General features: G+C 44.5%; 1 protein-coding gene across 3 annotated transcripts; it reads left to right on the plus strand.

The window, feature by feature from the left end:
• Nucleotides 1-2,443: 2,443 nt before the first annotated feature.
• On the plus strand, nucleotides 2,444-24,585 carry LOC128330644 (interferon-induced very large GTPase 1-like). 3 transcript variants are annotated; one of them, XM_053263799.1, is made up of 8 exons: nucleotides 2,444-3,032; nucleotides 6,925-7,075; nucleotides 10,046-10,341; nucleotides 10,446-10,508; nucleotides 11,174-11,342; nucleotides 13,413-13,708; nucleotides 15,494-15,556; nucleotides 18,235-24,585. In XM_053263799.1, exons 1-8 carry the CDS (start codon nucleotides 2,738-2,740, stop codon nucleotides 22,938-22,940), a joined length of 6,039 nt encoding a protein of 2,012 aa, XP_053119774.1. In that variant the 5' UTR covers nucleotides 2,444-2,737; the 3' UTR covers nucleotides 22,941-24,585. The 3 variants fall into 3 exon arrangements, with proteins under 3 accessions (XP_053119774.1, XP_053119776.1, XP_053119777.1); XM_053263801.1 differs by having other exon boundaries at nucleotides 11,207-11,342; XM_053263802.1 differs by lacking the exons at nucleotides 11,174-11,342; nucleotides 13,413-13,708; nucleotides 15,494-15,556.
• Nucleotides 24,586-24,953: the final 368 nt, after the last annotated feature.

Here is a 24,953-nt window from a genome sequence, read left to right on the forward strand (position 1 = left end):
AACTTAAGAGAATCCCCCAGGTGTATGTTCGTGCATTCTCTCTCTCTCTCTCTCTCTCTCTCTCTCTCTCTCTCTCTCCATCCAGGAGTGGAGGGAGGCTGGCAGCGCCCCACGTTCAGCTGCTGCTGCTGCGGGCCGCTGGCTCCGCTCCCACATCTGGCGGGGGCTGGATAGCCATGCCCCCATGTCTGATGTCAGATGCAGGGGTGTGATCTCCCTCCCAAACGGAGCCACACCTTTAAAAGGCAGGGAGAATCAATCTGGCCGCACTGCCAACGCAGTGCCGGCCAATTTTGGTCCCAAATGGTGTTGGAAGTTAAAGGACTATGCGCTGTCTCTTTGTCTCAGACAGTGGAGGACAGACTAGTAAATCAGAGGGCTAGAGAGTCAAGACATTGGTCATCCCTTCTCTGCTGCTCTGATGCTATCCCTTTGAAATGTAGATTGCTACTCTTAGGGATTCAACTTCCTCCCTCTCTCTCTTCCCTTCCTGCCCCTCTACCTTGCAATATGGCAAGCCTCTCTCCCTGCACCATATGTGCAGAGAGGATGCAGAATCCATCTGCATCCCTCTAGATAGATAGATTAGAGATCCTAACTCCTCACTTTCCTATCTAGAATGGAGTTCCTTAAAAAATGCCTTATATATTGATTTGAAACTATGAATTGGCTCCAAGTTACTTTACTCTCAGCACACACACATGCCTAACTAAATCTGCTGTGTTGTGCCTCTGTGCACTCTGCTATATTGAGAAAGGGATTCTCTCACCACAGAGAATTTCCAACAAATGGGGCTGCATGGCCCCCGTTTGGGAGTGAAATAACGATTCAAACATTTAATCCACTCTCATTTGCTACCAGAGAATCTACTCTCAGAACACCTTGGGAGCAACAAAGCCCAGTGCCCCATGGGCTTGTGGGTTTGGGGGTGGTTGGCACACTATGTGCACTACACCACCACTCACTCTGGACCACCCTGGTGCCCCCCAAGTGGAGTTATGAGGCTTCTGAAATCCCCGTTATTCCCAATGGGAAAAAGCTTAGACATGCAAACTTCATAAATACTTTAAAAATCACCTCTTTCACCAATTTATTTGAAATCTGGATGGTAGCAGGCACCCATTGGGGCACTACCACTTGACCCACTCTTCTGCCCCTGAAACCCCTTTTCTGCCCTGAATCTGCCACAAAGACATGCCAACTTCAAAAATTATTTAAAAATCACTGCTTTGCCCAATTTCTTTGAAATTTGGATGGTAGCTTTCACCCATTGGGCCCACCCACCCCACTCTTTTGGCCCCAGGACCCCTTTTTTGATCCAAATTGATTCAGATTTGGAAAATTCAGGTACAAATCGAATCTGGGGTTATTGGGGGGGGGGGATTTGGACCCAAAACAAATCAGGGGTGATTCAATTTGGGTACAAATTAAAAAAATCAATTTGTGCACTTCCCTACTATTAACCTTGTTGTAGACCAGACCTGCACAATGTAAGGCCCACAAGGCGGTCCTCTTGCACCATCCCCTGAAGGAGGCTCCTTGGAGAAATGTCTAAAACCCATTCTATGTGGCCCGTTCCTACCTTTGTGGGAACAAGCACAGCCCCTGAGGCTCATGGCAAGGATGAGGATGGCACAGTCGTCAGAGGCATTTGGTGGAGTTGTGTTCATCCTGTTTCTGCCAGCTAGCCAGCTTGAACCAGTGCCTGGGACTCCCTCAGTGTATCAAATGCAGGGAGAGTAAAAGCCTTGTGTGCGGTGATGAGTATTTAGAGATAAGAAGCAGAAAGCAATATCATAGCAAGGAAAGAGACAGGAGGAAAGAAAGAGGTAGAGGAGATGGGAGGCAGAGATCAGTGAGGTGAGGAAAGAAAGGCAGATGTGGTGGCAGAGAAGGAAGTAGAAATAGAGGGAAAATACTAGTGAGGAGGAGGAGGAGTTTGTCATAGTAGTAGTAGTTTGTAGTAACGTGTAGTGGTCGTAGTAGAGCGGGGGTGGGGGGGATAAGGTGACAGTGTGACGTAGAGAGAGACCAGTGGTAATGCAGAGAACAGAGAAGGTGCCATGAAGTGGAGAGAGGCAAAAAATGGGCCGCAGAGATGGGGATTTAGCAGGATCTGAGGATGGGCTAGCAGATGTGACCCAGAGTCCTGTGGTAGTACAAAGAGAGGAAAGTGTAAGAACATAAGAACAGCCCTGCTGGATCAGGCATGAGGCCTATCTAGTCCAGCATCCTGTTTTACACAGTGGCCCACCAGATGCCTCTGGGGAGCCCACAGGCAAGAGGTATGTGCATGCCCTTTCTCCTGCTGTTGTTCCCTGCAACTTGTATTGAGAGGCATCGTGCCTCTGAGGCTGGAAGTGGCCCACAGCCTCCAGACTCGTAGCTACTGATAGATCTGTCATCCATGAATCTGTCTAAGCCCCTTTTAAAGCCATCCAAGCTGGTGGCCATCACCACATCTCATGGCAAAGAATTCCATAAATTGATAAGGAGGGACAGAAGCACCTGCAGAGGTGCAGAGAAAGAAGAATGTGTGTGCTGTGGGGTGCAGAGAGAAACAAGTTGTGGAAACTGAAAACATGTTAAAAAGAAAAGCCTGGCTTGAAACTCTGGCAAAAAATTATGTGGGGAACATCAACCGCCCCACCCCCATTCTGAGTTCTAGTTATGCAAAGCCTAACATTATTGTTTTAAAGAAGGTATTTTTCCCCCTAGCTTTGCCACTTTGGAATCCATGGCTTCTGCTGAAAAACCCTCCGATGTTATACGGAAAGCCAGAAAAAAGTTAACAGAAGCTCTTCAGAGAGACCCAGAACTGATCTTCACTGTGGCCCGGTCCCAACAGCTCCTCACAGAGGGCGAGTTCTCCTCCCTCTCCCAGATACATGAGCCACAAGAGTTTCTAGAAAACTTCATCGATACTGTGCTGAGAAAAGAGGAATCAACACATGAACGTTTCCTAGAGTTCCTGGAGAACCTGAGGCACGTCTTGCCAAGCTTGCGGCCCATTTCTGAATATTTGGAGGATGGTGAGTCTGTGGCACTTTCCAACACTCTTAGACAGAAGAAAAGCTTTTCTGTGCTTTCCCAAAGGGCTGGGTTCACACGTTTTACAAAAGCAGCACTGAATTCCTTCTATATTTTGTTCTTGGGTTCCTTTTTGCCTCTGGCTGTATTTGCCTCTGACAGTACCTCTGCTAACGGAGCAAAGAGGCACCTTTTCAAAGTGGTGATTCTCTTTAATTTATCAAGGGGAGAGCAACTGGCTCTATCCATCCCCAGCACAGCATCCCTCCAGGGATGATGGTTATTGTTTATCTTATGTTTCTTTTTTACATGGTGAGCCCTTTGGGGGCAGCGAACCATTTTATCTATCTCTCTATTTATATCTATGTTAACCACTTTGGGAACTTTTTGTTGAAAAGCAGTGTATAAATACCTGTCATATTCATATGCTTTCCCAACAGTGTTGCTTTCATAGTCAGGAAGGATATAGCAATGACAGTACTTGGGTACAATGTGGTCAGTGACTAACTAATATCAATTAGATTTCATTGACAACCCTTAACATGACAGTGTTTCCAGTCTATGCCCCAACGACTGATGCAGAAGAGGAGGAGGCTGATGACTTTTATGCTCAAGTTCAGTCTGCAGTTGACAGAACATGCAAGCAAGATGTGCTGCTGCTGGCGGTTGGAGACTGTAATGTCAAAGTGGGAAATGGTAAAGAGGAAAACAAGTTGGACTATATGGCCTAGGAAACAGAAATGAAGCAAGAGAATGACTTATTAGTTTCTGCCAAGTCAATGATCTCGTCATTGCTGAGACATTCTTCAAACAACCAAAGCAGTGCCTATACAGATGGACATCACCAGATGGAGTACAAAGAAATCAAATTGATTACATTATTGGTGCAAGGAGGTGGAAAAGCTCAGTTATAACAGCAAAGCTGTGGCCAGAGGCCGATCATGGAACAGATCATGAACTGCTCATGTGCAAGTTCCAAGTCAAGCTAAAGTGGAAAAACAAAGCTATCCAGTTTCCACGATATGATCTTGAGAATGTACCCACCATTTTTAAGGAGAACATCAGGAAGCGCTTTGAAGTTCTGAACCTCATTGATAGGGAACCAGAGGAACTGTGGAATGAAATCAAAAATGTTGTTAAGGACGAATGTGAAAAGACTGCCAAAGAAACAGAAAAAAGCAAAATGGATGTCAGAACAGACGGTGGAAATTGCCAAGAAGAGGAGAGCAGCCAAAGTCAAGAAAGATAAAGACCTCTTAAAGGAACTTAATAGGGAATTTAAGAAAGCTGTTAGAAGATACAAGGAGTATCTTACTACAATGACATCTGTAAAGACCATGAGGATGGAAATAGACACGGAAAAACAAGGAAAGCTTTCCAAAAGATCTGTGAACTCAGAAGGAGGTTCCAGCCTCAAATTGGTATGTTAAGGGATGCCAGATAGTAACTGATTCAGAGAGATCAAACAGAGATGGAAGGAGTATACTGGAAATCTGTAAGCAGGGACATCAACATCCAAGTTTTTCTAGAAGATATTCCCTACTTGCAAGAACCTCTAGTATGGGAAGATGAAGTTAGATCAGCACGGAGAAAGTTCCATGTGTGATTGGTACTGCCTCTTGTGGGAAATGTGTCCCTTATATGAAATTATAATTCATTTTCTAAGCTTTTACGAGAACATTTTCTCTTTTATTAGGATGGCAGAATTTCTTTCCCCCCTCTCAACCTTGAATCGCATTGCAGACATAGGCCCAACAGTAGTACGGCAACCTTCGGTTTCGTTGGAGGTCCTCCCTCCACCCACATCCTCCCTCTTCCTGGTCCATCAATGTCACATCCCAGCAACGTCTGGGGCACTTTTATCGCCAGGCCCCTAGCAAGGCATCGGCATGTCATTGGGGCTGCAGCCATTGGTCACGAGCTCAAAGGGGGCATGCCAAGCGAGATTGTGCTGTCTCGACAGGGGTCGTCTGCCCTTGGCATTGAAAGAGCTTTTAAACATTCAAACCCTCAACATTTGATTACAGCACTTGGCCCTCAGCCCGTGCAAGGTGCCTGTACCCAAGCAGTACCACACAAGCATATCCCTTCCACACTGGAGTTGTGTGGACTTGTCCACAGAGTGCCCACCCTGTCATTCCATCTCTTCCTTGTGCATGTACCCCGTACAGTTATCATGAGAAGCAGTGCAAGCCTTAATGTTGTGGCAGACTCAGCTGGGAGCATCAGGGAACTGACTGTGAATGACACCTCTCCCCCTTTCAAATTTCCCAGGCTATGATCGGTGTCGCACCATATGTAGAACTGCTGCCATGGGGAATCGCAGGCATGGGGAGTGCCTGCCTTCAGGGGCCCTGGGTGACCCGCCTGCCCACTGTGCAGAAGCTTTAATAAGTCTATTTGCCACGGGAGTGACAGACAGGCAGAGGGAGCGCTTTTACAGTTCCTGGGCGGCATTCGCCAAGACAGGGAATGAGTTTTTTGGGTTACTCTTCCCCGCTGTTTGCATGTATCGAGCAACCAGGCTGGTGGCATTCTGGCTACTGCGTGTCTCCATGGCCTCTCACTCTCGTAAGGGAGTGGTCCACTCTGGTGAGCAGTTCCTAACAGAATGAATATGGACGGACAAATGGACGGACATTTTGTGCAGTGGTATCTCCGCTGGATCCAAACTCCCGTTAGGGTCTATTCTGCTCTGGGGTACTATCCAGCCTTATCTCCTAGCGGAAGGCCTTCTCCTGAGTAATGCCAGAGACTGTGATTTTTTCAACAAGGGGGAAGGGGCTGGGCTCCCCTTGGTCACCTTGTGTTCAATGACAGATAGGAACCACTCATGAGTGGAAGGGGCAGGCTTTCACCCAGGACACAGGGCAGAACCCGCCTGGCATGTGCCATCTGTTATGGGGCTGCCTTCTGACACAGGGCAGAACTTCCTTTGTATGGTTCATCTGTGCAGGGTCTGCCTGTACATCAATGTACAGGGCACAACTCCCCAGCATGTGTCATCTGTGTATGGTCTGCCTTCATGCGAAGCCACAGGGCAGAACTGCCCTGCCATGTGTCATTTCTACACAGTCTGCTTTTATGCAAAAAAACACTCAGGGCACAGTTACCCTGGCATAGTCTGTGTATGGTCTGCCTTTAAGCAGACACACAGGGCACAACTCCCCTGTCATGAGACATCTGTGTTGGTTCAGCCTTGGTACAAACACACAGAGCACAACTCCCTGTGTGGAATTTGCCTTTCTACAAAGACACGTGGCTCAATCCCTGTTGCATGGGTCATTGGTGGGGTGGGGGCTTCCCAGCTTATGCAGACAATAAGATTGTCTCCGCTTTGCAATTACTCATTTATTGTGAGAGTTCTGCAATCCCAGATTACAGAGTGGATGCCCCAGTATCTGTTGTCAGGAAGAATAGGGCGAGTATAGGAGAAGGCAGGGGCATGGAGATTTCACCAAGAAGTGAGCAGCAAGAGCACTGTCAGCATGTACCTGCTGCATTTCTGGGCAGGTCTGTGCCACCCTGTCTATGATTTCAGGTCCAGAAATGGGCCTACAAACCAAAGATTCGATTTGGAGTTTGGCAAGGGAAACCTCAGGTTGCTTTTGCTGCAAAACCACAGTTTCACACATTCGGGTGTTTAGCCAGGCTCCAGTTGGTCAACCTTTGGTTTCATTTTACGTGGGAATGTGGCCATAATTTGAATCCAATAAGTTTTGAAATGCAAAGAAATAAATTCTGCACATTTAAAAAAAAACCACTATGTATTACTGATGCAGAATCAATTATGTGTTAGTAGTTTCTTATTGCTGAGAATCTATTATTAACTTACTGAAAGATCTATTTGACTACGTAAAACTGTTAATCTGCATTCACTTTCTCTTTATCTAGAAGCAAAATCATCTCCTTTCAAAGTCACATTCAGAGTCACACTTTCAAATAACAGAAACACAGCTGGGTCAAAGCCAGCTAGAGATAGACCTTATTCAGAGGATGCAAAAGAAAATCTGGAGAGAGAAGGTTCATCAGGAGCAGCCACTGGGTAATTTATTTCCTTAAATGACTATCTGAGGACTTGCCAAGAATTACACTGTTTGGGGCGCCCTATGGCAGATGGTGCTTACACTAGGATGGAAGCTGTCTTTTTCCTCGGTGCTCTCCCCAGGTGCTGTGTTTATTAGTTCCTTATTTCTGTAAACTGTTCTGTTGCTCCATATTGTTGACATCTTTTGACCTCCCATCCAACAGGGTGAGCTGTAGTCATCTATGATTGTAAGTGAAATATGGCTTGTTTATATAAGGTGCAGAAGGAAAGAACTAGGTTTCTTACTGGAGTGGGGATGCATCCAGGAGCAAATTGTAGAAGGAAAAGGGTGGAATGTTTCTTTTGGGGAGGTCTTCTATTAAATATAACGGTGCCATGGTAAGTTTAGGCTGCTTTGTGGTTTCTACTGGAGTAGTAAATGTTTTCATCCTTTTTATTTATGTTTGTTTCATTTGATTTTCCTTTTTTGGTGGGTTTTCATTTTTCTTATAAAACAGAAAAGAAACAGCCATTTTTGAACAATGCATCATGGGTCATATGGTTAAACAAAGTGGTTGCTGGGAGAAGGCAGTTGTGTCACTGGTCTAGAACAGGAGCTGACAGTTTTGTTCCAGAACAGTTGATGTTTGGATTTAAAGCTGACAGTTAAAATAGTAATTTTCTCTATCTTTCTTTCTTTAAAAAAAATTGAAAATGAATGGCAATGAACAGGGGTTCAATGAAACAGAACCCCCCACATATCATCATTCTTTCCAATAGTTTCTGGGTGCATTTATTTCTGAATGAGTGGAAACTAATGAATGGATCTCATTTGTATCAATTTCCATTCATTTCAAAAATGGACACACATTCTTAAAACTTTATAGACTGGTTCTCACAATTCTGATTAGGGCAGGAGATGCATCCTACCAAAGTTCAGGAGCTGCACACGCTCCCATTGTCCAATTATCTGTGAGAAAAAAGCAAGGTAGAAGTGGGAGAAAGTGACTGTCTGCTAAGCACATCCCAGAGAAGCACAACAGATCACAATACAAGGCAGACTCCCCAAACGGTGTCCTTGTCATAGGAACAGAAAGCTACAAAGAGATGACAGTAAAAAAAGAGAAACCAAAGTGAGACTGCATGACAATTTGGGATTTTTATCTTAACAAAGGGTCAGGACAGTGGCAGAGTTAACTGGGTGAGCTCAGCAATCCTTAGAAACAAATCTCCAGTAAATAGGAAATTAGGATCAATTGGTCATTGCACCATGTATCCATTCAAGAAATAAACACAACATGTATTCTTCCCCTTTAATTTATAAATATTCGGCTATCTGAGCAGAGCTGTTCAGAATTAAAATAAAGTTCCAATAGTTCTCCAAACTAGGTCTGCAAGATCTAGTTATTGTTATAGTTGTGCAAGCTTTGCAAGAAGAAATTCACTAGTTCAGCCCAGTAGGGGAGAATTTATCCTAGGAGCAAGATGGTGGGATGCAAAATGGACCTCCATGTAATATATTGAGGTCATTCACACAATCAAAAACTGTGTGTGTTCTACCCAGGTTTGAGAGCTGTGTGTGCTCCCGATTTTCGGTTGTGGGAAAGCAAGTATAACTTTTCCTTTGTGCTTCCACACAATCACTTCTACCTAGGTTTTCCTCTTAACTTGCTTCCACACAACTGGAAATTGGGAGCACACACAGCTCCCAATATGGATATGCATGCAACCAAATTGTCCGTTTCGGCTTGAATCCAGTCCAGCCATCGAGCTGGCTCAAGGGGCTTGATGGGGATACTTTTAAAGGAGAATCTCGAAAGGATTCCCATTTACGTGGAGGTGGGGGAGGGCAAAGCCTGTTATTTACCTTTAAATCCAAGCCGTAGCTGCATTGGCAGGGATGAGGGGGCGGGGGCTCCTTCTACCCAAATGATCCAGCAGCCCATTTCAGGCCTGAGATGGCTGTGGCAGGAGGGATGGGGGATGACAGAGGTGCTGGCGGGGGCTCGTTCCAGCAACCCGCCGGCCTCCCAAGTGACCCAGCGTGCATGTTACGGCCTATTTTGAGCCTCTGTGTACATGCTCAGAGGCCTGAAACAGGATGCAGTGCGGCCGCTGATTCATTTAGGAGGCTGATGGGCAGGTGGAAGCAATGCCCACTGCCTCGGTCATCCCTTGTCCCCGCAGCTGCAGCCATCCTAAGCCTAAAACGGGCCACCAGGTCATTTGGGAGGCCAGCAGCAGGGTTGAAGGAGCCCCCTCCCCGTTGCCGTTGAGTTGGCTTGCAAGGTGGGGATTTGGTTTGAATCTCACACACACACACCCGGACCAGTTTCCCTGGTCCAGTTTGGGGGCAAACCCTTATGCTGAGCTGCCTTGATTTCAAGCCACCCTGCACAACCCTAGCACCCACATATGGGTTGAATATAGTTTTTGATTGTGTGAATGAGCTCATTATCAATTAAAATAATGTTTCTCTCCCCTTTCCCCTCTCCATGGAATAATCAAATACGTTTTCAAGATGGCAAATGAGAAGTCAGATATCGCCTTGCTCAGAGGCTTGCTGAGGGCAGCAGGTCAGCTACAGTGGCAGCATTGCATCTTCTCATTGGCCATGTGCTTATACAGTAGAGCACATGCAGCCATGGAGGATGGCTGCCAAGAGAGGAAAACATGGGAGAGTTCAGATGTGAGGCATGGAGGAGGAGCAGCCAGCAAGTGGGGTTTTTACACAACCATGCTGGTGTAAAACTTGGACCCTATCTTGGTCAATCTCTGGCATCTCCAGTTACATGGATCTCAGGCTGGATCTCAGCTGTGAAAGACCTTTCGCTGCCTGTGACCTTGGAGAGTCTCTGCCAGTCACAATGGACAATACTAGGCTAGATGGACCAACAGTCTAATTCAGTTTTAAGAAGCTCCTGACGGATCTGGTTAGGTTAATTTTTTTCCCCAATGTCAAAAATAAAATAAATGTTTCTGTCACAGGTCATCTGATTCAGATACGTTATCTAGTCATGAGATGATATCCAAGGGGAAAAAATGGCTGACAGAAATCCTTAAGAAGGATCTAGAACTCATTATAGAAGAGTTAATCTCCCAATCAGTCATTGAAAAAGAACAATGTGAGTTATTAGTCAAGCTGGAGGAGGATTCCAAGACAAAAGTTCAAATTTTGCTGCTTCAGATACAGCAAGGAGGAGAAACAACCTGCCACAAGTTCCTGGAATGTTTAAATGTTGCATGTCCAGGTTCATACCAGAATCTGCAACGTTCACTATATGGTGAGTCCTACCTAGCATTCCTCCTAAGTCTCAAGGATAATTAACATAGCTTTGTTGTTTATTCACCAGTCCATGTGGACAAATAAATTATTTTCGTTTTACAGATCAGGATCAAAATCCAGGGCAGAGTTTTGGCCATTTGGAGCTGCAATCAGAATCCACTCCAGGTGAGCTTGGGGCTGAGCACTAAGGGAGATCGTCCTTGACAGAAAAGGCATAAGGAACAAAAGAACTCAGTAGGCCTGTTATCACAATCAGCTTGAAGGAAGGAGAAGCCTCCTTCTACCCTAATCTGGGAGCCAGGGGGAAATGATAGTCTGTGAGTTGGGTACGGAAGTGTGATGTGCAGGGAGTCCCTTCCCTCCACCCTCACTCTGGAGCTGGGTCCACATTCTGGGCTTGCTGCTGCTACCTGCCTCTGTACCCAGCTCACAGGAGAGCATTTCCCCCTCCTCCTCCCTTGTTTGCAGAATTCTCACGCTGGCCAGTTGGGAGTGTGCCTGGCTGCCGATCCAGGGAGGAAACTTGGAACCTTCTGCATGCAGATGTTCTTCCCAGAGCAGCCCCATCCCTTGAGGAGAATATCTTAGAGTGCTCACAAATGTAGTTTCCCATTCAAATGGAAAAACCTACTTAGCAAAGGGTACAATTTGTGCTTGCTAGCTACCACAAGACCAGCTCTCCTCATACACATGTTTTTGAAAAGAGAAAAATGTGCACATGTGCTCCAATGCACGAGAGAATCTGGATTACTTTATTTTGAAATATGGATTTCTGTTTAATTTCCTGGTGTTACAAGAAATAGATTGGCCATCCATTTGACTAAGTAAAGATGTTTATCTCTATTCCCTTTTTCAATTTCTAGCAGCAAAGTCCTCTTCTGTATGCACCACAGAGAGTTTCGCAAGGCCTCAGAACACAGGCTTAACACCAGTTAGTTCAAGGGAGAAAAAAGAGGAGAATCCAAGCAGAGGGATGTCATCAGGAACAACCACAAAAGGGTAACTTCTGCACTTATGTGATGAACTGAGGTCTTGCTAGGGATTCTACTACTTTATTGGGCACTTGACAGCAGACAGTAGGGCAGTACACCTGAGGTCTTTGACAAGCAAGGCTGCAGCCAAAACCAAGGATGTATATCTAAACAGCTGGGGTGGTGTTCAAACTTCAGAGGCTTTATGATAAATGTGGCTACTAGATGACATTTAGTGAACTGCTAAATGTCTTCTTCATCATATGTTTGAATATACCCAACAACAGTTTGTGAAGGCTTGCGTTTTAGGGTATTTGAAGCAGATGATCTAAGGGCACTTTCTGATCCTACAAGCAATACCATGTACATATGATCTCAGACTCTCACAGATCACAACACAATGCAACAGGGACAGAGCAAGGTTGAAGTGGGTGCTGAGGCAAGGAGTGGAGATGGGCCCCTGCCCCCCATCCCTGACTTTATCCCACATTGTGTGCTTCTATAGACAAACAGTAAAGATATAGTGAAAAAACAAAATATTTTCAGCATACCCTCTCTCCCATTTCCAGGCAAATAATATCATACATTCTCCACACATGCAGTCAGAGACATTTGCATACATATTTGCATATGTGTGCATATCCTCCTGCCTCAGAAATATTTTTAACTTATATACCTACTACGATCACCTCATATATTCATAGAACATTAACAAGTCTTCTATCTTATTCCCCATTCTCTCACTCTCACACTCACACCAGTCACAGTTTTCCACAGGAAGATGAGCCACAGATTTTGCTCCAGAATATAGAGGTAAACTACTGAACTCTAGTGCTAAGGAATGTTTTGTGGGAGGCTGGAAAGAGAAAAAAGGAGTATTATGGTTTTACTCTGTTCTAAAAAAAAAAAAAATCAGAGCAAGATTCAAAAAGAATTCCTAAGCTTCTTTTAACTGAAAATATTTTCAGTTCTGTCTCAGCTTTAGGAGGGAGGGGGAGGAGCTTCAGGAAGGATAACTCCCTCCTCCTGAGTGGCAGGCTGATGCTCAATGACGTTTCCCTGTCAGGCTGACAGAGGGGTTAGCTGAACCTGAGCACTAGCCAACCATATAGGAGGAGAGGAGTAGGAAGGTGATACTCCTTTTCCTCCCCCTCCTGGAGAGGACTTGTCTTTCTTGAAGCCAAGCCAAGTCCTCAGATCAGAATCAACATGTCAAGGATGGGGAGAGTGAAGAGCGAGTTCTCACCCACCCAGTGCTCCCCCTTCCTCAGGGCCCAGGGACATTTGTCCCACCTTGTTCAATTATAGTTATGCCCCTGCAGTTCAGACTAGAACTGGGTGGGACCTACATGCAGATAGCGCAGATTCATGGAGCCCTTCACAGTTCCTAGCCTGGTTCAGAAAGAACCTGATAAAAGAAAAGACTTCCAGGTTGCAGGGTACTCTCTAGTTTCTGCTAAATGGGGGGTGGAATGATGATCCAAGGGGTCGTCTACATAGGCAGAATGTGGGATTTCAACAACATTCAGCATTACCCTTAAAACAGGCCTTGACAAATTTTCTTTGGATCTAGGAGTCAGCCCCCAAATTTAGGAATCCAACAAGGGACACTTGATAAAATTACCAGATTTAGTGATGTGGAGGGGCGGGGGGGTAAACAGGCTTTTCTTTACCCCTTTTACAAATAGCATACTTAGAACAGAAACAGGGCTGCCTCGGACAAATAATGTTATTATGAAGTAACTCTGAATATCCTAGTCTAGGTGCCGCAGTTAAATTTCTAGGTGCCAACATGACTCCCTGGTGCCTGGGATTTCTCAAGAGCCATAATTATTTTAAGCTAGTGGTGGTGATGGCATAGAACTGGGAGCCTGTTTGGGGCATAAGATGTTGCATTGAATTGCTGGCATATCTACCTGGGTAGCAAATTCTGCCTGGGCACCTGGACAGCCACAGCTAGTTAAAGTAGACAACACAGACAGAAGGACTAAGAATTCGATTCAGTATAAGGCAGATCCAGAGAGTCTACACAAGTGTTGTCTCCTTCTCTCTCTCCATCTCCCTGATTCCTTAAATAAAATATTTTGTCCACACACAGGTTATGGGATTCATCGAGGATGTCTGGCAATGAGATTATACAGAAAGGGAGAAAACAGTTAACTGAAATCATTCAGGAGGACCTAGAAATCGTTCTAGATGAGTTACTCTCCCAGTCTGTCATCACAGAGGAAGAATATGCAAACTTGAACAAAACGGAGGAGGATTCCAAGAAGAAAAGTCAGAAATTGCTGCTTCTGATACAAAAAAAGGGGGAACGTGCCTGCTGCTGGTTCCTGGATTGCATAGAAATTGCATGTTCAGGTTCAAAGCAGTCTCTGCAGCCTTTACTTAACGGTGAGTCTTACTTGGTATTCTCCCTAAGCTTCAAAGAAAGTAAGCATAGTTTCCTCGTCTATTCTCACGATGGCCATGTGGGATAAGGGACTATTATTCTCAGGTAATAGGTCAGGATCAAACCAGAATCCAGTCCAGGTGAATTTGGGATTTAGCACCATGGGACTGAGTCCTTGCTAGAAAATCAGACCATTGAAATAACTTCATTGCATCTCACTGCTGGTTGCCAAATCCATGTCTTGGGAAAGCTGCTATTCATGAACAGCTGCCTCCACCTCGGGCAAAGAGTGCTTCTGCACCAGGACTCCTTAGTGCTGCTGCGGAGGCTTCTGCTTTCACCTGGAAGCAAAATTAAAGTGGCTCTTACTTAACACCCATTCCCACAGTGAAGGAGTGGGGCTTCTACTCTAGATAGTCAGAGGGCAGGTGAATTCTGAGGCTTCCCTCCCACTTCCTTGTTTTATTGAAGAACACAAGTTCTGTAATTAATTAATGCATCATTATTTCATTGTGATTCTTAGAGGGGCTTTCTGTTACAGTTGGCCTCCAAGAGGTTTCCATGCTGAACTTGGAGATGGAATGTCTGATGTGTTGCTTCTAGCAACTAGGGAGTGAACAGCATTTCTAAAATTGCAAGCTTACAAGAAGTTATAAAATATTTGGCAGCAATATTTAACTCTCTTTTGGCTTTTTTTTTTTTTGGAAGTTCCTACCTTCTTAAAATTTCACCTTGTAGAAGGCCAATATTTAATATGATCATGATGGCAATTGATTATCTTCATTCATTCATCATGTTTGTGTGGTGGTAATTAGATTTGGTAGGGTTACAAGGAGACAGGGGATACCCATTCTGCAGACTGGATCAGAAAAGAGTGTGTGTGTGCATGTGTGTGTTTTGCAGGAAGCACCTTCATGCAGTGGGTTCCACAGCCCCCCAGCCAGCAGGAGCACTCTGCTTGCCAAAATAATGCCTCCTCCACATGGACCTCCCACGCACGACTCTCTCTCACTGTGTCTGCAGCAAGTAGAAACATTCTGCCCTCTTTGTAAACTGCCTTGACTGGCTGGCCAGCCAACCTCCATCTTTCCCTCCCCTCCCCTCCCCTCCCCTCCCACAGTTGAAGCCCGCCTGCTGGGATGTTTTCTCTTTCTTCTCCCAGTGAGGGAAAGCAGGGAGACGATGGCAGAGGCAGCATTCCCGCCCAAGCCGGAGAGAGGACATCCCAGCAGCCTTTGGCACCACAGGACAGGAGGGATGCTGGCTGGTTGGCTGGCTAGCCAAGGCAGAGGCAACTTGCAAGGAGCGCAGAGCACTCACTTGGCTGTTACCTTATGCAACCGCTACGGGAGCAGGAGTGGGGAGGGAAGCCAGAGTGGAGGCACTTGGGTGTGCAGACAGAGCACTCAGTGGGTTCTTGCCTTCGTGCCGCACAACCCCTGCAGCCGAAACTCCTTAGAAGCACGGGTTGAGAATTGGGCAAAAAGAACTCTGTGCCACTGCTGGGCTTACTAGGGGGCTGAGGCTGTGTAGCTAGCAAGAGGCGGGGGCCGGAGGCAAAAGTCAAAGTGCCCTAGGTTCGTCCTTCGCCTCTAACTTAGTGGGAACTGTGTGGTGGGGCTGCTGGCCCTTTGGTGCGCAAAAAATACCTTGCAGCTTTCCCCACCCATTAGCCCAAATTGCCTGCTTATCTGCCTGCCTTCCTATGTCCCAAGGACAATTAACATAACTTTTTCATTTATTCTCCTGCCCATATGGACAAAGAAATTATTATTCTCATTTTGCAGGTCAGGATCAAAATCCAGGACAGAGTTTTGGCCATTTGGAGCTGCAATCAGAATCCACTCCAGGTGAGCTTGGGGCTGAGCACTAAGGGAGATCGTCCTTGACAGAAAAGGCATAAGGAACAAAAGAACTCAGTAGGCCTGTTATCACAATCAGCTTGAAGGAAGGAGAAGCCTCCTTCTACCCTAATCTGGGAGCCAGGGGGAAATGATCGTCTGTGGGTTGGGTACGGAAGTGTGATGTGCAGGGAGTCCCTTCCCTCTACCCTCACTCTGGAGCTGGGTCCACATTCTGGGCTTGCTGCTGCCACCTGTCTCTGTACTCAGCTCACAGGTGAGCATTCCCCCTCCTCCCTTGTTTGCAGAATTTTCATGATGGTCAGTTGGGAGTGTGCCTGGCTCCCAGATTAGGGTAGGAGGCTTCTCTTCCCTAATGCCGATCATGAGAACATCCCTAGTCTCCATTTAACAAGTACTAACGTGTTTGTGTAGAAGTTAGTGTTTGAAAAGTTTTAGATGTTTTTACAAACTTCAGACCTCCTGCAGAGATGTTGGACTACAAATCCCATTATCCCTTGTAATTGGCTATTGTGGCTGAGGATTATGGGAGTTGTAGTCCAAAAACAGCTGGAGGGCTGAAGTGGTGCAGCCCTGGTGTGGACAATAGTACTGAGCTAGACCAATGGTCTGACTCGGTAGAAGGCAGCTTCCTATGTTCCTGCTCAGATCTCACCTGGCACCCACTGGTTCTCCCCAGAATTCTTCAGTTCTGTCTCAGAGCTGATCTTGATGGACATCAGCCAGCCAAAGTTAAGTACTCTTATGGCCACCATATGAATTTTGAGAACTTTCTGCACAGCCATTTCAGAATTATATCAGCATGAAGTGCAAAAAAATGGGGAGCCCTGCTCCTTTCCTATGAAGAAAAGGGCAATTTCCTCCAAAAGGGGTTGAATGATGGTCAGTGTCAGGGTTTCAATTCCAGAACCTTTTGTAATTTTCTGCCAAAGAGTAAGTTGTTTATAATGCTTGTTATTATTTATTTATTTTATTCAATTTATATACCGCCCTTCCAAAATGGCTCAGGGCAGTTTACAACGGGATAAAAACAATTAAAACCAGTTAACAATTAAAACCAAACTATAAAAACAGAATAAAACCAATTAAACAATTAAACAGCTAAAAACCCTGGAAAACTAGGGAAACCATTTAAAACAATTTAGAACAGTTTACTCATTTAAAAACCCTGGAAGGCCAGGCCAAACAGATAGGTTTTAAGGTCTCTCCTGAAGGACAGTAATGAACTCAAATTACAGATTTCTGCCGGGAGTGCATTCCACAGCCCAAAGGCAGTTACAGAGAAGGTCTGCCTCTGAGTTGCCACCAGACGAACCGGTGGTAACTGGAGACAGACCTCCTCAGATGACCTTAACGTACAGTGGGGATCATGTAGAAGAAGGCGCTCTCTAAGATAACTCAGATCTAAGACATTCAGGGTTTTAAAGGTAATAACTAACACTTTGTATTTTGCCCGGAAACATATCAGCAGCCAGTGCAGCTATTTCAAAACAGCCATAATATGGTCTCTCCAGGTTGCCCCAGAGACCAATCTGGCTGCCACGTTCTGTACTAACGGAAGTTTCCGAACTACGTACAAAGGCAGCCCCACTTAGAGCGCATTGCAATAGTCAAGGTTACCAGCTGATGCACCACTGTTTTGAGGTCATCCTCTTCAAGGAATGAGCGCAGCTGTCAAATCAGCCGAAGGTGATAGAAAGCACTCCTGGCCATGGCCTCCACCTGAGATACCAAGGTGAAGCCTGGGTCCAAGCTGCACACCTGTTCCTTCTGGGGGAGTGTAACCGCATCTAGCACAGGAAGATCTAACTCACCCCTCAGATTCTGAGCCCCCACATTGAGCACCTCTGCCTTGCTTGGATTCAGTTTCAATTTGTTATTCCTCATCCAGCCCATTACTGCCTGTAGGCAGGCATTTAGAGAATGAGTGTCATTTCCTGAAGATGAAAAGTATATTTGGGTGTCATCAGTATACTGATAGCACCCAGCACCAAATTTCCTGATGACCTCACCCAGCGGTTTCATGTAGATATTGAAAAGCATTGGTGACAGAATAGCGCCCTGGGGGACTCCATATAACAGCTCGCATTTTGAGGAGCAACTGTCACCATCTGGAATCTACCTGAGAGATAGGAGCGGAACCACTCCCCTACCCCCAGCACACATGATGGCAGGTGGCTAGGCCAGAGCCAAGGCAGGCACGCAGGTAGCCTCTCCAGCAGAGCAGGCTGCTCGCCACTAGCTGGCCACTGCTGGGGCCCTCCAAACGTGGGGCCAGGGGCAATTGCACTGGTCGCCCTGCCCTAAGGGTGGGCCTGCCTTCAAGGGAACTGGTGAAGCCCCAGTGCCATCTTGGAAGGTACACATGGAGAATCTGGAGAGCTCGATGCTTCCCAGCACTTTCCCCATAAAGCCCTATGAAGATACCAGTGAGAAGCACCATGCTTCGCAGCACTCCATGCATGCCTTCCCACACAACTTCCTAGACATCTCTAGAGTACTCTGTGGCTCTGGATCTCTTTAAGGGCCTTCCCCCATGCTGTAGATGGGCTGGGCAGAGGAGAGCAGTGGGAAAGCTGCCTTTATTCAGCTTTGAATATTCAGTACCAACCAATCACACAGTCATTATTAATGTTAATCAACTTTTTTCTCAACCTTTTCTACAGATAGAAGCAAATCACTTCAAAATGTTCTTGCCAAATTAAATTTACAGAAGTATATAAACAAGGAACTTACCCTAAGAGAAGTCCTGGAAATCAGTTCAGAAAGTCTGAAGGAAAGGACCCCTCAGTCACTGGGAGACTTGCCTTGGCATTTTCTGAGGAATGTCTTTGCTTTGAATGTAACTGCCAGGAACACAAGACTTGGGAAAGGGACACCCAATGATCAAGGAATGAGAGGAAAGGAAGAGGAAGAGATATTTGATGAGGGAATTTTCTTCACTAGTGAAATGGATGACGAAGTTTCTGTGAACCCCCTTGATGTCCTTTGTGCAGTTCTGATTAGTTCAGATAGTTTCCTTCAACAGGAGATCTTCTCCAAAATGTCCCTGTGCCAGTTTGCTCTGCCTTTGCTTCTGCCTCCCTTGGAGACTCCCAAGTGCACCCTGATGCTCTGGGCCATGAGAGACATTGTGAGAAAATGGAGGCCCCATTCCCTGATTGAAAAGAGAAGCTTCAGAGAGGAGAGCCTGGTGCGGACCTCCATGCCCACCATTTCCTTTGTCCGGATGGGCAGCTGCAGCCTCTCCAAGTCCAAACTCCTCAATTTGTTTCTCAGCCCCTCCCAACAACACTACGATTTCTTCATACACCGAGACATGGACATTTCGAACAGCCTCCGTGAAATCGCTAATGGGCTTGTAGAAATGGCCTGGTATTTCCCAGGGGGTCAGAAAAGCTCTGATCTCTTCTCAGAACCAGTTGCAATTGCAAATCTCTGTGGGAGTGTGGAGTCTCATTGGCTGCAGTTCCTCTTTCTAACACAAGTTTCCTCAGCAGTATTTATATTTACTGAATGTTTTGGAGAGAAAGAATATGCCCTCTTGTCATCATTGAACAAATCATTGTCTCGGTGTTATTTCATCTTGGAACGTCACAGTAAAAAATTCACTGAAACTTCACATTTTATAAGTGAATTAGCTACTGCATTTAAACTGAAGAATTCACAAATACTAATGAAAGGTGACAGGATAAATGAAGCACAGTTTGTGAAAAATCTACAATCTATTGTTGAGAGAATAATACTCTCTTCTTCTAAGAGCATGAGTGTACTAAAGATGGCTGATGTGGCCCGTGAATTTAAAATCCAGGTGGATGAGGATGCTCAAGAGTGTCAGCATGCCCTCAGATATGCTAATGAAATCACACAAGGTATCAAAGACATAGTAATCTATAAAAAAGAAACACTGGTGCTCCAAGGTGATCTCTGGAAAAATCTGGCAAGAGTGGAAAAAGAACTATGCAGAATGAAAAGCCAAGGGGACACACCTTCAGAACAGTACAAGTCCATCTTGAAAGGTAGACGGGTGGAACTGCACAAACAGCAGAATGAGTGTGATCTCACCCCTGGTTTAATTAAGTTCATTGGTGGCATAACACATTTGAATTCAGCAGAGAAGCAATATTTCTTAAAATGGATGAAACTTCACCTGGATTGGATTGCCAGGGGCAATTCTACTAATCTGCGGGCAAAATACAAAGAGAGATGCAAGACCTTAGGAGACAAGGGCCAGAAGACTGCAGAATTAGACCAACTGATATCGTCTTCTTCCTTGGGAGTTGAGCATTTCATGCGTGAACTAGGGCAGTTTTATGAGGCTGAGCATTCAATGGTTAGAGAGGGCAGAATAGCAAAAAGCAGAAGGCAGTTTGTCCATTTCCCAAGCATCGCAGTTGACCTGATGCTGGATGGTTTTCCTCTAGAGCTTATTGATGGAGATGCATCCAACATCCCCCTTCAGTGGATAACTGATGTTCTGACTGAACTCAATCATAAAGTAGGAGGTCGATCCAAAATGGTGGTGATCACTGTGCTCGGGGTGCAGAGCACTGGGAAGTCCACCCTCCTCAACACCATGTTTGGGCTGCAGTTTGCTGTCAGCAGTGGCCGATGTACACGAGGCGCCTTCATGATGCTCCTTCAAGTCAAAGGAAACTTGGTTCAGGAGTTTGGCTGTGATTTCATCCTAGTAATAGACACAGAAGGCTTGAAAGCCCCTGAACTGGCCAAGTTGGGAGACAGCGACCAACATGACAATGAGTTGGGCACTCTAGTAATTGGCTTGAGTGACATCACAATAGTGAACATGGCCATGGAGAATGCCACTGAAATGAAGGACATCTTGCAAATTGTGACCCATGCCTTCCTCAGGATGAAGGAGATTGGGCAAAAACGCAACTGCCAGTTTGTTCATCAGAATGTCAGTGATGTTTGTGCTCATGATCAAAACATGAGTGACAGGAATCGCCTTTTGGAGCAGCTGAATGAAATGACTCAGGCTGCGGCAAAGATGGAAAACACCAAGAAGAACATCAAGTTTTCAGACATCATGGACTATGACCCAGAAATACATAACTGGTACATTCCAGGTCTGTGGCATGGAGTCCCACCCATGGCTCCAGTCAACAGGGGCTATAGTGAAAAGGTCTTTGAGCTAAAGAAATACCTATTTGAATATATAAAGCATCTTTCACGTGAAAGGCCTCTCAAAGACATTCCTCAGTTTATTGAGTGGGTGAAGAGTCTGTGGAATGCTGTGAAACATGAAAACTTCATCTTCAGCTTCCGCAACAGCCTCATAGCAGAAGCCTATACCAACCTGTCCACAAGCTATTCTGAATGGGAGTGGGCTTTCCGCAAAGAGATGCACGTTTGGGTATCTGAGCAGGAAACTGTGATACAAAATGTTTCCCTTGATGCACTTGATCTCAGTACTTTGAAATGTGAGCTCCAAAAGAAATTATCCATTGAGGAAGAGAGGATTTCCAAGAATCTGAGGCAGTACTTTGAAAGTGGAGCAGGAAATGTGTATCTGGTAGAAAAGTACAAAGAAGATTTTGTCAAGAGTGCCAACAGCCTCAAAAGTGAACTTGAAGGTTCTTCTTATAGCAAATTGGAGGATGCCAGACGCATTAAAAAGGGTCGATACAAGACCGACATTATCTTAAGCAGATATGTGAAAACAATTGAAGAAAAGGTTGATGGGCTTCTTGATGAATGCAGGAAAAACAAATGTAGATTGGAAAACTGCAAGCTGAAAGAGGAGTTTGAAAGAATGTGGACCAAAACATTCTTGGAATTAACACCAATGCACTTGCAGAAACGCCAAGTATGTTCAAATGTTGAGTCACATCTGAGAAAAGATTTGTCATCTCGTGGCAGGCTATTCAATGAAAAATTACAAAAAGGTTTGTTAAGCTACAGAATAAAAGCCTTCAAAATAAAAGATGAATATATACACTTATCATGGTTTAAAAATGTTTTCAAAAAAAACAAAAAATTGTATCAAGTAGATGAACTTGCTAAATCTTTGATAGACAAATGCAGTAGGTACTTTGATGAAAAGGCCAATTCCATGGAGGATTATGATGAAACCTATTGTGTTGAACTTTTGCATATGATCAATAAGGAACTTCAGGAGAATAATGTTGAAAAACTTTGTACAACACCTGGTTTTGAAGTAGACCTAAAGCTTCATATTTTGGGAGAAGCAGCCCATGCATTTCAGAAGATGCATGAAGATTTCATGAAGGAAAATGATCCCCTATTACGTCTGGAGAAACTGAAACTTCAGTATTTCTCTGTTTTTAGAGATCTTTATCTGGAAAAAGATGCCGAGCAAAGCAGGGCTAAGGATTTCTGTGACAAATGTCTTCATCCTGCCCTAGTGGATTACATCAACAAAAGACTTGGGATAGAAATAGTGGAGAACTTTATAAGAAATGCACAGTCCACTGAATTTGCCTGTCGGAGCTTCTTCCAGTTTACTGTTCTGCAGGAGTTGTTGGAAGGGATGAATTTTGGTCAATATGTGAAATACATCTTGACCTATGAAGAGTTTGTCAAGAGCTGGATCTGGACACGAATGTTGGATCGCTATGAAAAAAACAATGATCTGGAAAACCTTGAAAAAGAGATTCTCTCTGTAATAATAAACAAAATTAGGGAGACTCTGGAAAAGCCAAAGCAAAAAGATGCTGGGGCAATCCCAGAGTTTTTGGACAACTTTTGCAAAGCAATGCAGAAAGACCTGGTAATTTCTGAGGACAATCTAGTGGGGATACAGTTTAAAAACGAATTGGTTCCTAAGCAATTTTCAGCTTACATTAAAAATGTTCTCCCTGGTTTGGAAAAACAAATACTATCTGAGTTGAAACTCATGGATGTTAAATTCACATTCACCAAACTGCCTGTGAAGCCCCAGGATGAGATCTTCAAGCGAGTGTTTGGCTGCGGGAAGCAGTGCCCCTTCTGCAAAGTCCCCTGTGAAGCTGGAGGGAAAGCTCATCAAGAGCACTTTGCAGCAGTCCATCGACCTCAAGGACTGGGGAGATACAGATGGGATAAAACAAAAGAGCTTTATTATTCATTGTGCTCTTCTGATGTGGTTTCTGACAATTGGTTCAAAAATAGACACACAGACAAAAAATGGCATCCATACAAAAACTATCGTGACTATTATCCAGACTGGAACATTCAACCAGATCCCAGTATCAATGCTTCTGATTACTGGAAGTTCATTTTTGCAGAATTCAATCATGATTTTGCCAGAAAATATTGTGCAAAACCAGCAGAATTGCCAGAGGACTGGAAAAAGATTACCAAAGAACAAGCAAAGGAAGCTTTGAAGGAAACCTATAATATGAAGTAAGCAGTACTACCTTGAAAAAGAAAAGCTGAAGTTCCATACTGAGCCCAACATTCATGAAGCACACATTTTCCCATCAAAACTGCACACCAGTAATTTATTGATGAACATCACAGGTGTTACCTGCATTTGTCATTGATTTCCTTCCACAAATTATGGCAAGGTAGACTGAGGGCAGTGAAACAATCAAGTTTATTTTTTATTCAGATGGTGATAAATTGAAGATGCTTTCCAACAAATGTGTGGTATTAGCAAACAAAATATTCATTTCTAATCCTCAGGATTCCCCCCCCCCCCGTATTAATCCTATTAATATAGGATTAATTGTATTTTAATCCTATATCACGTAAAGGGGCTTCTATGCTTTTTAATCACGTATTCATATATATCAATTTGGTCTAGATCTGTTTGAACTTTATAAAGGCATTTAGCTGTTCTTTTGAAAATTGCGGTACCAGCTGTGTGCTAAGAGGATTCTCGGCAGAAGAGAGGAAGTTGGAGTTGGTTTGGGGTCAGATACAGGGGCGTAACTATAATAGGGCAAGGGGAGACAGTTGTCTGGGGCCCCACTGCCTCAGCCCCACCCCCAGAGGCAAGTCACATGACTGACTCCCCCAGCCACACACCTGCCCGGGCTTCCTTCAGTTGTATTCATCCTCTGAAACTGATGTGAGTGTTAAGACCTGGAGTTACCAGAACAGCATGTCTTTCTCTAGTACCGTTAAACGACTTGTTGCATCGTCCACAAATTACAAAACCTTTACAAAAATAATTTAGGATGATGTTCTGTTGTGGCACATAGGATATATAGATATATAAATTTTACTATGCTTTTTGTTACCACTATTCAGCCTCATTTAAGATTGCTTTACTTCATGAGCTGAGCTTCAGTGAGGGGGGGACATTTTAAAATCTTGTCTCTGGGCCCACTCCAACCTTGCTACACCCCTGGTCAGATACATGGGACATTTTGCCAAATTAATTACTGTAAGATGGCTTACGTTCTAACGAACAAACTGCAAGAACAGAGAAGGGGCTTTTTCTGCTGAGAATTAACCATTAGGTAATAGTCAAATGACAGATCATAAAATCCAAATATTCAAGCTATGTAAGTCAGCAGTTCATGATTTTTGCACACAATCTATACCTAATCATTCTAAAATGACATCTTTCTAATCAAGATGGGTGGTAGCTTGTAATTAGACGTGGCCTATCAAAACCTAACAAGTACTCCAAGCCATCCTTTTGGGAGGGAAAGACACTCCTCCATGATAAGGGATTATAAAAGTTTGGATCACGAATTAGTTTTTAGATTCCCCCCTTTTTGACCCCTTATGAGTTTCTAACATGTGTACTCCTTTTCCAAATTTTGTCCAAAGCTTTGGGCTTTATGTCCTAGCTATAATCTTTGATACCTTCTTTTAAGTTTTCCCTAGCTCTAAACTTTAAGCTCTATAATTTGTGTGTGTGGGGGGGAGGAGTTCTTTTGATTTTCATTGAAGCTTCTATTCTGAGTTTTCTTTTTGTGTTACTGAGACTGATTTGCTGGTTTACCTGGAGTGGTAAGATATCTACTAGACTGTTTAGACTATTAAGATCAGCTCCTCTCATTTGTTTTCTCTTGTAACTCAAATAAAATGTTAAATTGATTCCTGTAGTGTGTGCTTCCTTTTCTGGGCAGTGGGCAAACAGCCGGTCAGGACCTTATAAACCCATATAGCTAAAATCTGGCTTCTGAGAAAAACCAGGAATAAAAAATCCCAGCACCTTAATACTAGCTCCCAAAACAAAATTCATTCTGCACACAGATTTAAAAAAATTAGAGGGGACACTGCTTGCCACCCTATTGGCACACCAATAATCTGCCTCCTGAAGTGCCTGCCTCACTTGGCCTCATGAAAGGACTGCCTGGCAGCATTTTCAGCCATTCTATGACAGTTTTTGCAGGTCCTCTTCATATATTTTATATTGTGAACTGCCCGGGCAGTATGGGGTGACTAAATAAATAAATAAAAT

Source organism: Hemicordylus capensis, chromosome 6 (genome assembly GCF_027244095.1).
Source record: "Hemicordylus capensis ecotype Gifberg chromosome 6, rHemCap1.1.pri, whole genome shotgun sequence".
Lineage (NCBI taxonomy): Eukaryota > Metazoa > Chordata > Lepidosauria > Squamata > Cordylidae > Hemicordylus > Hemicordylus capensis.